General features: G+C 44.0%; 1 protein-coding gene across 1 annotated transcript; it reads left to right on the top strand.

Annotated features, from left to right (window-relative positions):
• Window positions 1-9,802: 9,802 nt before the first annotated feature.
• Window positions 9,803-13,197, top strand: LOC126935537 (secretoglobin family 1D member 1). Its single transcript, XM_050757072.1, has 3 exons — window positions 9,803-9,926; window positions 11,686-11,873; window positions 13,057-13,197. Exons 1-3 carry the CDS (start codon window positions 9,872-9,874, stop codon window positions 13,084-13,086), a joined length of 273 nt encoding a protein of 90 aa, XP_050613029.1. The 5' UTR covers window positions 9,803-9,871; the 3' UTR covers window positions 13,087-13,197.
• Window positions 13,198-13,706: the final 509 nt, after the last annotated feature.

The following is a 13,706-nucleotide window of genomic DNA, read 5'->3' as shown; positions in this document are numbered from 1 at the left end:
TGTGCAAATATTTTCTTCCTTTTTGTAGATTGTCTGTTTACTCTGTTGATAGTTTCTTTTGTTGTGCAGAAGCTCTTTAGTTTAACTAGGTCCCATTTGTCAATTTATTTATTATTATTATTTTTTTGCAATTACTTTTGCCATCTTCATCATGAACCTTTGGTAGGGCCTATGTCTAGAATGGTATTTCCTAGGTTTTCGTTTAGGGTTTTTATAGTTTTAGGTTTTACAGTTAAGTCTTTACGATACCTTGAGTTGATTTTTGCATATGGCGAAAGAAGGGGTCTCGTTTCAATCTTTTGCCTATAGCTAATCAGTTATCCCAGCATGATTAATTGAATAGGGAGTCCTTTTTTCATTGCTTGTTTTTGTCAACCTTGTCTAAGATTAGATGGTTGTAGGTGTGTGACTTTATTTCTGGGTTCTCCATTCTGTTCCATTGGTCTATATGTCTGTTTTTTTACCAGTACCAGACTGTTTTGGTTACTGCAGCCTTGTTTGAAGTAGGTAATGTTATGTCTCCAGCTTTGTTCTTTTTGCTTAGGATTACTTTGGCTAGTCAGGCTCTTTTTTGGTTCCATGTGAATTTTAGAATAACTTTTTCCAATTCTGTGAAAGATGTTATTGGTAGTTTGCTAGGAATAGCATTGAATCTGTAAATTGCTTTGGGCTTATGGCCATTTGAACAATATTGAGTCTTTCCATCCATGAATATGGAATATGAAATGTTTTTCCACATGTTTGTGTTGTCTCTGATTTCCTTCAGTGGTGTTTTATAATTCTCATTGTAGAGCTATTTCACCTCCCTGGTTAGCTGTATTCCCAGGTATTTTATTTTTGTGGATGGCTGTTGTGAACAAGATTGTGTTTTTGAGTTAGTTCTCATCTTGAATGATATTGGTGTATAGATATGCTACTGATTTTTGTACACTGATTTTGTATACAGTAACTTTCCTGAAGTTGTTTAATAGCAATTGGAGCTTTTGGGCAGAGACTATGGGGTTTTATAGGTACAGAATCAAATCATCTGCAGACAGGGGTGGTTTGACTTCCTCTTTTCCTATTCGGATGCAATTTCTTTCTCTTGCCTGATTGCTCTGGCTAGGACTTCCGGTACTACGTTAAATAGGAGTGGTGAGAGTGGGCATCCTTGTCTTGTTCTTGTTCTCAAGGGGAATGCTTATGGTGTTTACCCATTCGGTGTGTTGTCTGTGGGTTTGTCACAGATGGCTGTTATTGTTTTGAGGTATGTTCCTTTAATGCCTAGTTTGTTGAGGGTTTTTATCAAAAGTCTTTTCTGATTCTTTTGAGGTCATTATGTGGTTTTCATTTTTAGTTCTGTTTATGTGATGAATCACATGTTTTGGTTTACATCTGTTCAACCAAACCTGCATCCTGGAAATACTGACTTGATCATGGTGGGTTAGTTTTTTGATGCACTGCTGGATTGGGTTTGCTAGTATTTTGTTGAGGATTTTGCATCTATATTCATCACGAATATTGTCCTAAAGTTTTCTTTTTTTGTTGTTGTGTCTCTGTGAGGTTTTGGTATCAGAATGATTCTGGCCTCATAGAATGAGTTGGGGAGGAGTCGCTCCCCTCAATTTTTTGGAATAGTTTCTGTAGGATTGGTGCAACTCTTCTTTACATGTACGATAGAATTAGGCTGTGAATCCATCTTTTCCAGGGCATTTTCTGGTTGGTAGCCTTTTTATTACAAATTCTTTTAGAACTTGTTATTGGTCTATTCGGGTTTTCAATTTCTTCCTGGTTAAATCTTGAGAGGTTGTATGCTTCTAGGAATTTATCCACTTCTTCTTGTTTTTCTAGTTTATGTGCATAGAGGTGTGTAATACTCTCTGAGGGTTTTTGTATTTTTTTGGCAGGGGGCAGGTCAGTGATAACATCCACTTTGTCATTTCCAGTTGTATTTATTTGGATCTTCTCTCTTTTTTTCTTTGTTAGTCTAGCTAGCAGTCTATCAATCTTATTTATTCTTTCAAATAACTAAATTTTGGTTTCGTTGAGTTTTTGTATGGTTTTTCACATCTCAGTTTCATTCAGTTCAGCTCTGAATTTGGTTATTTCATGTCTTCTGCCAGCTTTGGGGTTGGTTTGCTGTTGTTTTTATAGTTCTGGGGATCACGTTAGGTTTTATTTGAGATCTTTCTAACTTTTCGATATGGGCATTTAGCACTATAAACTTTCCTTTTAACACTTCTTTACTTAACACTTCTGTCCCAGAGATTCTAGTATGTTTTATCTGTTTTCACTAGTTTCAAAGTATTTCTTGATTTCTGCCTTAATTTAATTGTTTACCCAAAAGTTATTCAGGAGCATGTTGTTTACTTTCCATGTAATTGTATGGTGTTGAGAGATCTTAGTGATGATTTCTATTTTTATCGCACTATCATCCAAGAGTGTGGCTAATATGATTTCAGTTGGTTTGAATTTGCTGGGAATTGTTTTTGGCCAATCAAGTGGTCAATTTTAGAGTATGTGTCATGTGCACATGAGAAGAATGTATATTCTGTTGCTTTTTGGTGGAGTGTTCTGTAGATGTCTGTTAGGTCTATTTGGTCAACTGTTGAGTTCTGGTCCTGAATGTCCCTGTTAGTTTTCTGCTTCAATGACCTGTCTAATACTGTGAGTGGGGTGCTGAAGTCTCCCACTATTACTGTGTGGTTATCTAAGTCTCTTTGTGGGTCTCTGAAAACTTGTTGTATAAATCTAGGTGCTCCAGTGTTGGGTGCATATATATTTAGGATAGTTAAGTCTTAAGTCTCCTTGTTGAATTGAACCCTTTGTTATGTAATGCCCTTCTTTGTCTTTTTTTTTTTTGAGACAGAGTCTCACTCTGTCACCCAGGCTGGAGTGCAGTGGTGCAATCTTGGCTTACTGCAACCTCTGCCTCAAGTGATTCTCCTGCCTCAGCCTACCAAGTAGCTGGGATTACAGGCATGTGCCACCACACTCAGCTAATTTTTGTATTTCTTTTAGGCAGAGTCTCACTCTGTCACTCAGGCTGGGGTACAGTGGCACAATCTTGGCTCACTGCAACTGCCACCTCCAGGGTTCAAGTGATTCTCATGCTTCAGCCTCCTGAGTAGCTGGGATTACAGGTGTGCACCACCACACATGGCTAATTTTTGTATTTTCAGTAGAGATGGGTTTCACCATGTTGGCCAGGCTGGTCTCAAACTCCTGACCTCAGGTGATCTGCCTGCCTCAGCCTCCCAAAGTGCTGAGATTACAGGTATGAGCCACTGCGCCTGGCCTAATTTTTGTATTTTTTTTTTTTTAGTAGAGATGGGGTTTTGCCATGTTGGCCTGGCTGGTCACGAGCTCCTGGCTTCAAACGACCTGTCTGCCTTGGCCTCCTAAAGTGCCGGGATTACAGGTGTGAGTCACCATGGCTGGACTTCTTTGTCTTTTTTTTTAATCACTGTTTAAAGTCTTTTTTGTCTAAAATTAGAATAGCAATGCCTGCTCTTTTATGTTTTCTGTTTGCTTTGTAGATTTTTTCCATGCCTTTGAGCCTATGGGTGTCATTCCTGTGAGATGAGTCTCTTGAAGACAGCATACAGTTGGGTCTTTCTTCTTTATCCAACTTGCCGTCTGTGCCTTTTAATTGGAGTATTTAGCCTGTTTATGTTCAAAGTTAATATAGGTATGTGCATATTTGATTGTCATTGTGTTGTCAGCTGGTTGTTATATAGACTTGATTGTGTCATTGTTTTATAGTGTCAATGGTCATGTACTTAAGTGTGTTTTTGTGCTGGCCAGCAGTGGTTTTTCATTTCCATGTTTGGCGTTCCGTTAAGGCAGGTCTTATGGTACTAAATTTCCTTAGCAGATACTTGTCTGGAAAGGATCTTATTTCTCCTTCACTTATGAAACTTAGTTTGGCTGGGTATGAAATTCTTGGTTGGGATTTATTTTCTTTAAGAATTCTGAACATAAGTCCCTAGTCTTTTCTGGCTTATAGAGTTTTTGCTGAAAGGTACACTGTTAGCTTGATGAGGTTCCCTTTGTTAATGACCTGCCCCTTCTCTCTAGCTGCCTTTTTATTCTTCCATGTTAACCTTGGTTAATCTGACGATTATGTGTCTTGGGGATGGTCACCTTGTATACTATCATCTAACAGGAGTTCCCTGCATTTCCTGAATTTCAATGTTGACCTCTTTAGAAAGGTTGCGGAAATTTTTGTGGAGAATATCCTCAAATATGTTTTCCAGCCAGGCATGGTGGCTCATGCCCGTAATCCCAGCACTTTGGGAGGATGAGGTGGGTGGATCACTTGAGGTCGGGAGTTCAAGACCAGCCTGGCCAACATGGTAAAACCCATCTCTATTAAAAATACAAAAAACAATTAGCCAGGAGTGGTGGCAGGTGCCTGTAATCCCAGCTACGCAGGAGGCTAAGGCAGGAGAATCGCTTGAACCCGGGAGGCAGAGGTTGCAGTGAGCTGAGATCATGCTGTCACACTCCAGCCTGGACAACAGAGTGAGACTCTGTCTCAAAAAAAAAAAAATGTTTTCCAAGTTGCTTGCTCTCTCCCCCTTTCTTTCAGGGGATGCCAATGAGTTGTGCATTTGGTCTTTTTACATAATCCCATATTTCTTAGAGGTTTTGTTCATTCTTTTTTATTCCTTTTTCTTTATTTTTGTCTGACTTTATTTTTGTCTGACTGAGTTGATTTGAAGAATCATTCTTTGAGATCTGAGATTCTTTCCTCAGCTTGGTGTATTCTGTTGTTAATACTTCCAATTGTATTACACAATTTTTGTAGTGAGTTTTTCAGCTCTATCAGATCAGTTTGGTTCTTTCTTAAAAATGAGTATTTTGTCTTTCAGCTCTTGTATCATTTTGTTGGATTCCTTAGATTCCTTGAATTGGGTTTTGGCCTTCTCCTGAATGTCATTGATCTTCGTTCCTATCCAGATTCTGAATTCTGTGTCTGTCATTTCAGCCATTTGAGCTGATTAAGAACCATTGCTGGGGAACTAGTGTGGTCATTTGGAAGTAAGATGACACTCTGGCTTTTTGAGTTGCCAGAGTTTTGTGCTGATTCTTTCTCATCTGTGTGTAGTGATGCTCTTTTAATCTTTGAAGTTGCTGTCCCTTGGATGGGCCTTGGCCTCCCGAGTAACTGGGACTACAGGCACGCACCACCATGCCCAGCTAATTTTTGTATTTTTATTAGAGACGAAGTTTCACCATGTTGGCCAGGATGGTCTCGATCTCTTGACCTTGTGATCTGTCCACCTCGGCCTCCCAAAGTGCTGGGATTACAGGTGTGAGCCACCATGCCCAGCCCGTTTTTTTTCTTTTATATTCTTTGATGCCCTTGAGGGTTTGACTGTGGTATCAGGTGGGTTCATTGACTGGCTTTGTTTCTGGAAGACTTCAGAAGGCCAAGGTTCAGTTCAGTTCAGCACTCCTGGGCTGCTTGCTCTAACCCTGGAGGCCTGGTTCCAGGCCCATGGCTTTGTTCTCTGGCCCCTTGAGGTTAAGCACCTGCTGTGCTGGTCAGGTGGAGGTGTTCCCAGTCTGCTGGCAACAACACTCTGCCAAAGCACTTCATCAGGGCAGTGGCAGCAGGGTCTGTGCTCATGTGCATGCATGCTGGCAGCTGTGGTGGCAAATCAATATTGAGAGTTTTTCTAGTAGATTGTCTTAGATTTCCCTGATAGTTGAATAACTATCTATAAATAATGACCAATTTATGTTCATAGATTTATCTTTTAATATGGATTTTGCCCTCTGTTTGAAGAGAATATTGTTGACATCATGTTTCTCTCCATACAATTTTTTTATTTTAAATTGACAAATAATTGTGTGTGTATATATATACATTTTATATATAATATATGTTTTATATATTATATATAAAATATTTGCATATATAGCATTTATTTAGCACTATATTAGATATATAGATAGATATATAAATATTTAGATATACATCTATATAGATATATAAATATTTAGATATATATCTATATAAATATATAAATATTTGCATTTATATAGCACTATATTACAGTGCTAATATAATATATATTGTATATATTTTATATATATATAATTTTTTTTTTGAGACAGAGTCTCACTCTGTCATCCAGGCTGGAGTGCAGTGGCACGATCTTGGCTCACTGCAATCTCTGCCTCCCAGGTCCAAGCCATTCTCTCGCCTCAGCCTCCCAAACAGCTGGGATTACAGACACACAGCACCAAACCTGGTTGATTTTTGTATTTTTAGTAGAGACAAGTTTTTGCCATGTTGGTCAGGCTGGTCTCAAACTCCTGACCTCAGGTAATCTGCCCAGCTCAGTCTCCCAAAGTGCTGGGATTATAGGCATGAGCCACTGCACCTGACCTAAAATTGTATATTTTTATGGCACACAATATGATGTTTTGATGTATGTTTACAATGCATATATCAAATACAATCAAATTAATTAACACATCCCTCGCTTCACATACTTATTTTTGCATTAAAAACGTTTATTTTATTTTATTTCACATTTTTAGAGACAAGTTCTTGCTCTGTTGCCTGGGCTAGAGTGCAGTGGCATAATCAGGGCTCACTGTAGCCTGAAACTCCTGGGGTCATGCAATCCTCCCACCTCAGCCTCTTGAGTACTGTGAATACAGGCACCCACCACCATGCCTGGCTAAATTTTAAAATTGTTTGTAGAGACAAGGTCTTGTGTGTTGCCCAGGCTGGTCTCAAACTCCTGGCCTCAAATGATCCACCTGCCTTGACCTCCCAAAGTGCTGGGATTACAGGTATGAGCCACCGCACCCAGCCGAGATGAGAAGATTTTAAGCCAACCAGGGAAGGAGTAGAGCAGTCATAAAAAGTACCACCTATGAAAACTAAAAAAACCCGGAGCAGGTGTTAAGAGCTACATGAATGATAAAAGTATGTGGGCAGCAATCCTCTTTCAGATATACACATCCCTCCTAATGGAATATATAGATGAAGGCCAAGCTCACGTCAGGACAAGTTCTGTTCAACAGATGTGGAAAATTCCTCACCCATTTGTCATCTGTGAGAACCTAAATTCCTGTCCCTGGTTCTGTGGTCTCAGAGACCATGAGCTGGGTTTCCTTAATTTATTTCAGATAGTGGGGGTATATCTAGGTTTCCTTAGACAACTGTGTGTCTCTTAGTGACTGGGACACATTCTGAGAAATGCGTAGGCAATTGTCATTGTGTGAACATCATAGAGTGCAGTTATACAAACCTAGATGGCATAGCCTACTACACACCTCAGCTATTAAGAGGTAAGCCTATTGCTCCTGGGCCACAAACCTGTACAGCATGTTACTGTTCTGAACACTGTAGGCAGTTGTAATACAATGACAAGTATTTGTGTATCTAAGCATATCGAAACAGAAAAGGTGCAGTAAAAATACAGTATTATAATTTTAGGGGACCCCTGTCGTATGTGGGGTCTGATGTTAACTAGTATGTCCTTATGTGGCCCATGACTTGTAGTTCTGAAAATCAGTGATTTTTTTTGAGGGTTGGTTGTGCTTTAAACTAGGAACTGGTAGCAATCCATGACATGTATGACAGGTGGGACAAGATAATAGTAGTCAACATTTATTGAGAGTTTACTACATGTCAGACCTTGTTAATTTTTTTTTTTTTTTTTTTTTGAGACGGAGTTTTGCTCTTGTTGCCCAGGCTAGAGTGCAATGGCACCATCTCAGTGCACCACAACTCTGCCTCCCAGGTTCAAGTGATTCTCCTGCCTCAGCCTCCTAAGTAGCTGGGACTATAGGCACATGCCACCATGCCCAGCTAATTTTTTGTATTTTTAGTAGAGATGGGGTTTCATCATGTTAGCCGGGCTGGTCTCAAACTCCTGACCTCAGGTGACCCACTTGCCTCAGCCTCCCAAAGTGCTGGAACCATAGGTGTGAGCCACTGTGCCTGGCCAGACCTTGGTAAATTTTATACGCACACACACACACACACACTCATTTGAACATCTATCAACCCAATGATGTAGGCACCATTTTTAACCTACTTTTACAAATGATAAAATTGAGTTTACATAAACAGTAATTTTCATAGGGTTCAATAGCCCATAGACATGGATCTGAACCCTCCTAGCTGTGAGCTTCGCCACTGGACCTTCCCACTCCTTAGAGTTGGAGGCAGAGGTGGCATCAGGGGCTTCCCCACCATTTTGGGTGATGGAAGTGAGAGCCATTGTCGCCCTCAGCTGGGACTCAGCCAGACCTGCCAAGGTGTCTCTGATGACACAGACCATAAGGTCCCCTTCCTTCATAAAGGTCTTTCTGAGTGGTTCTCAGCCCTGCTGCCCATCAGACCCACCAGAGCAGTTTAAACAGAAGAGGAATGGGACCTCGCCCTGGAACTACGGAATCAAAATCCTCAGAGAGGGAAGACTGGGGAGGTCAGTATATTTTAAGAGCGCCAAGTGATTTGATTGCACAGCTGAGAATGGAAAACTCCGTCCTGGGCTGTGACTCTTCTCAAATGTGTGTTCACTTAAGAGACACATTTCTGGTGATTTCCTACTCACCAAATGGTGGCACTGCAGTGGAAGGGCAGTGCCAGGGGCTGGTGCTGGACTCATGACATGTACTCACCCCAGTGAGTACTCTGGCACCTGGACACTCACCTGGAGCATAGAGCAGAGTTCCTCTGCAGGGCTGCCCTCCTGTTTTCCGCCCCCCTCGGGATGCAGGGAGGCATGGGGACGTGACACTGATGGATGGCAGCAGCCCTGGCTAGGAAGGGAGGGTTGGAAGCCAGAAGGGTGTCTATTGCCTTTGCTGGGGGTGGCCTTCGCTTTCCATCAACAATGAGATGGCCCAGGCAGCAGAGCTAGGTTAGAAGTGGAACACTTGAGCCCAAGGGTTAGAGGGAAGTGACCTCCCACCCCGTTCATCCGTCTCTTCCTTTCCATTATCGTCCCTGCCTAGAAGTGAAGACCAGTGTCTCTGATGCCTGTTTGCCTCCAGACACCCCAGAAGCTCCTTGGGTAAAAAGAATTGGGCAATTTAATCATCACATCAGCCCTGTGAGGAGATATGGGTGGCTAGAGGTCACAGGAGGCTTGCTTTCAGTAGACAGAAAATTTGAACCTGGGCTTTGTTCACAACTCCACCCATAAACAAAGACACAGATCTTGGAGTGAGACAGGGTAGAGGACAGGGGAGCGGTTGTTTTCCCCAAGGAAATCCTCCAAAGGTGGAGTGTATTCAGCTACGTTTTAGGTACCTATATGGTAAAGATGGTGGTGATGGAAGGGGCCGAGTGGGAGGATAGGTCTGGTTCAGACCTGCTCTGTGTGCAGCTGAAACACATGTGGCTGATTGTCAGACATGCAGCGGAGGTCAACGTGGGGTCTCTTCCATGCCTGCTGTCCTACAACCAAACCACAGCCCCTAGCTTCCTGCACCCCGGTTTCTGTCCTCCTGAAGTGAGAACTCACCTTTACCCTCGCACTGACATAAAGAACAGAGAGATAATCCTCAAAAGCCCAAAAGCAAACTGAGGTTCCAGGGAACATGGCCAGAGGCACCTGGACACTCACCTGGAGCACAGAGCCGAGTTCCTGCAGGGCTGCCCTCCTGTGCTCCGCCCCACTCAGGGTGCAGGGAGGCATGGGGATGTGACACTGATGGATGGCAGCAGCCCTGGCTAGGAAGGGAGGGCTGGAAGCCAGGCCTCATCACCTGCCAGATGCCCACGTGGGCAGGACCAGCCAAGCTCCTTAGGTACAAATAGCCCTGGGCTCCACGGCTCCACAGGTTCCTGGGGTTGAGTCTAAATCACTCATCATTGGTTAAAGCTGAGCTCACAGCAGAATAAGCCACCATGAGGCTGTTGGTGTGTCTCGTGCTGCTCACGCTGGCCCTTTGCTGCTACCGGGGTGAGTATATCAGTCATGAGTCCAGCACCAGCCCCTGGGACACACCCTTCTCTGAGCACGAGGTCACCTATTCGGGTTAAGGTTGGGGTCTGGAACAAACCAAAATTCCAAACCTTATCCTGTGCTTGTTGAAGGAACTGCTCATAAAGCTCAGGCCTCATTTCATCAAATCCCCAGCACCTAGGAAGTTTTGCAGAAAATCAGTGCAGGCAAATGTTAGGAATCCTGCCTGAGCTTCACTCCTGGTTGGGATCTGTGTCAGATGATGTAATATGAGGTCTGGGGTGACTCTGGGCTCAGCCACTTCTCAGCCCTTTCACTGTGGGCAAGATGCTCACCCTCCCCGCGCCTCCTCCTATCACTGGTGCTTAGAGCTTCTGCCGGGAGTGGCAACGGGAATGGAGTGGGATTATTGTGCCAAGGGTCTATCTGTGGATGTGAAGCCGATCACTGTACCATCAGACATTCTCCTCCCCAGACCTTTAGGTACCAATTGAGCTCACAGCTTCTTACATTGTAAATTCAGACTCATAAAATGTTACATCTGGAAGGATCCTTGGAGAACTCTCAGTCCAAGAAGAGACGGTGCTTTCTGATTCTCTCAATAAGAAGCCTGCAAATGAACTCTTAGAATAAGCAGTACTCAGTATATCTTCCAGGGGTCCTACCAGTAATGGTGGTAGAAATACTGCAGTGGTTAGCATCAGAACTTCTATTTTTCTAAAATAGAAATTCTGATGCTAATTCTGGCTGTTTTTTCCACAGTTCATTTGGGTACTTTCCTTTCCCCTGTCAGGACCGATCCAGATTCTGATTTTTCTCTTTCTTCTTCCTTTCTGAACTTCTCCCATTTCCCTGTGACACCCCTGATCCTACCCTCTCCAAATTCTTCCCACAGTTGGAAGTCGCGTAGTCAGGGGTCATGTTGAGCCTGGTGGGGCACTTTCTGGTTGCACGATGTTTGCAAAAGACTTAGGGGAATGGAGATTCCAGACCAAGCGAAATGATTACTCCAGATCTTTCCAAAATTCCCAGTGGGAGCAGGAATGAGCCTCAGTATGAGCCTCAGTTCCCTCCTGTCATCCTCTGTAAATATTCTAGACATTGCTGCAGAATATGGGCCAAGTACAATTTCCTGTATAAGCTTCTAATGTGTGTTAAAACCGATTCACATTATTTTATTTTATATTCACATTATTTGATTTTGTTTTAATTTGTTTACCTTTTAGCTCTGTCTATATTGGATCACATAAGCCTAAATCCCACAACTTATTCTCAAAGCATCACCTTCATCATTTTAATAATTTTAACTTCTTCTTTTCCAGATTTACTCATTTCTCTAATTTCCGATAGGATTCTGACTCTACCATTCACTTCAAAATTTGATTACCCAAAACCTCCTCTTCAGCAATGTCTAAGACTAATAAAGTGTCACTTAACTGGCAGAGAAAAGTGATTATTTTCAAATCTAGAAAAAAGAACGTTGGCCATCCATCCAGAGAAGCTTCGGAAAGTCATGGGTGTGCTTAAAAAAAAAACAAAGACTGAATGAGTGATCAGGAAGTTCGTTTTCCAGTTCTAGCTCTTCCCTTTGCTGTGTGACCTCAAGGAAGTCACAACCTCCCATGTCTGACGTCATTGGCATAGTTATTGACCAGAAGCCTAAAAGCCTGGGGTTCCTGTCTGGTCTAACATCAGGGAGGCATGGGAGAAACACTGATTTCCTTACATAAATTATATTTTTATTCTTTTGCTCCAGCAAATGCAGTGGTCTGCCAAGCTGTTGGTTCTGAAATTGCAGGCTTCTTATTAGCTGGAAAACCTGTGTTCAAGTTCCAACTTGCCAAATTTAAGGCACCTCTGGAAGCTGTTGCAGCCAAGATGGAAGTGAAGAAATGCGTGGATCTGATGGCCTATGAGAAGAGAGTGCTAATTACAAAAACATTGGTAATTTCTGTCTCTTTCATGTGGCCAGGTCAGCGGCACAGTGTGAAGTGAGGTCAGCTTGCTGCTCTGTGAGGGACACAGGTGGTGGGGCACCTGCCTTGCTGGTCACCATTTGAGGTCACCTGGGGCCACAGGGTGGGTGCTTCCATTTCGCCTGCAGAACTCAGCTCAGCTGCGCACAGCCTCCTGCATGTTCCCCCTCCTCAGGTCACCTGCCTGGATGCCGTGTCCCCAGAGTGTGCTGAGGACATGGGGAGTGAGCCTGGGCCCAGGCAGGGGTGGTGAAGGGCCAAGTACGACTACCTCTCCACCTGGGGACTTTCCTGAGGCTGAGCTGCCCTTACACAGTCACCGTGGAATGTACTGGGGAGTGTGGGAGCCTCGAACAGGGAGAGGAAGGCAGGGAGGGACCCAAAGCCAGGCCTCCTACAGAGGCAGCGCTGGAGGGCTGGGCTTCTCTGCAGCTTCTGCAGAGCCAGGAAGGAGCTCCCCCCAGCTCCTCAGACTCCACGCTCCCCTCCTCACCCACGATGCTCTCTTGACCACGGCCAGTGGGCCAAGACCTCGCTACTCCACCTCCTGCAGTGCCATGGAAGCGGGATGCTCTCACTCTGTCTTTCTCAAGAAATCAGAGGTTTTCCAGGGGCCTCTCAGCCTGGCTGCCTCTGGGCTGCTGTCCTGAGGTTTAGCCGCAAATGCTCATGGAAGGTGCAGGCTCAGGACTGAGGGGTGCTCGGATCCTGAGGCAGAATTCTCACATGGGGAGGCTGGAGTCTCCTGGAAGCCAAGCTTTCCAGAAGCCCTCTCAGCCCTACCAGCCTCTCAGTCCTGGGTCCCTCATTGCAGGAAACAGGAGACTCCAAGTCCTGGGAGACTCCAGCCCAGACAATAACCTCTGGCTGCTCTGTCCACCCCTTCTTTCCCCCTCCATGAGGACCCGGGGCCTCACACTTGGGTCCCCCCAGGGCTATTGGCCTGGCAAGGAAAGGCTGTTCCCTCACCAGCAAGGGTGCTGTGAAGCCCCCAGGTCTAGGCCCTGGTTTCCCACGCACACTGGGTTCCTGCCTCTGCCCTTCCAATTGTCTTTGGGAGCAGAATTCCATCGACCACTTGGATGTTAACCTGTTGTCTCCAGGAGCTGCAAGACCAACCTCATCTTCTTTTCTTTCCTTTTCTATTTCAGGGAAAAATAGCAGAGAAATGTGATCGCTGAGATGTAAAAACTTTTTAATGCTAGTTTCCACTATCTTTCAATGATACCCTGATCGTCACTGCAGAATGTAAAGGTTTCAACGTCTTTCTCTAATAAATCACTTGCCCTGAACTTCTCCATTGGTCTTGTTATGATCCTGCAGTCTTAGGCTTTGAGCCCGGAGTGGTTTCCATAGGGGAGTGGCTTTTGGGCATGGCTAACAATCAACTCCAGAGAACCAGCATCCTGTTGTCAATGGGGCCTGAGTCCAGGCATCCCAGAAGGAACTATTTGGTAGGAATCATCCTGCATTCCTTACCGATTTTCCATCCTGCAGCCGTGAATGAAAACCATGGTAATGAGGACACAGGAATTACAGTGTTCCTGCTGTTCTTGTACTGAGGGAACCCCCAACCTGCCTGAGTGTCCAGGCGCAGGGCTCCCACCTAGCAGGGACCCTAGTGGATGTCCCCTCAGACCCACAGTCAGCCTGCTTGGTGCCACCTCTGCACTGTGGTTTCTCTCCTCTGTCATGTCCAGTATACTTTCTTTTCCATTTACCATAATTTGAGAAGATCTCCAGGTTTCAACCTGGATTTCACATTTGTTCACTCCCCACACTCAGAGGACTCCTCAGTGTC

This window comes from Macaca thibetana, chromosome 14, assembly GCF_024542745.1.
Source record: "Macaca thibetana thibetana isolate TM-01 chromosome 14, ASM2454274v1, whole genome shotgun sequence".
NCBI classification, from domain to species: domain Eukaryota; kingdom Metazoa; phylum Chordata; class Mammalia; order Primates; family Cercopithecidae; genus Macaca; species Macaca thibetana.
Note: the sequence above shows the minus strand (reverse complement) of the source record. Positions and strands in the feature narration are given on the sequence as shown.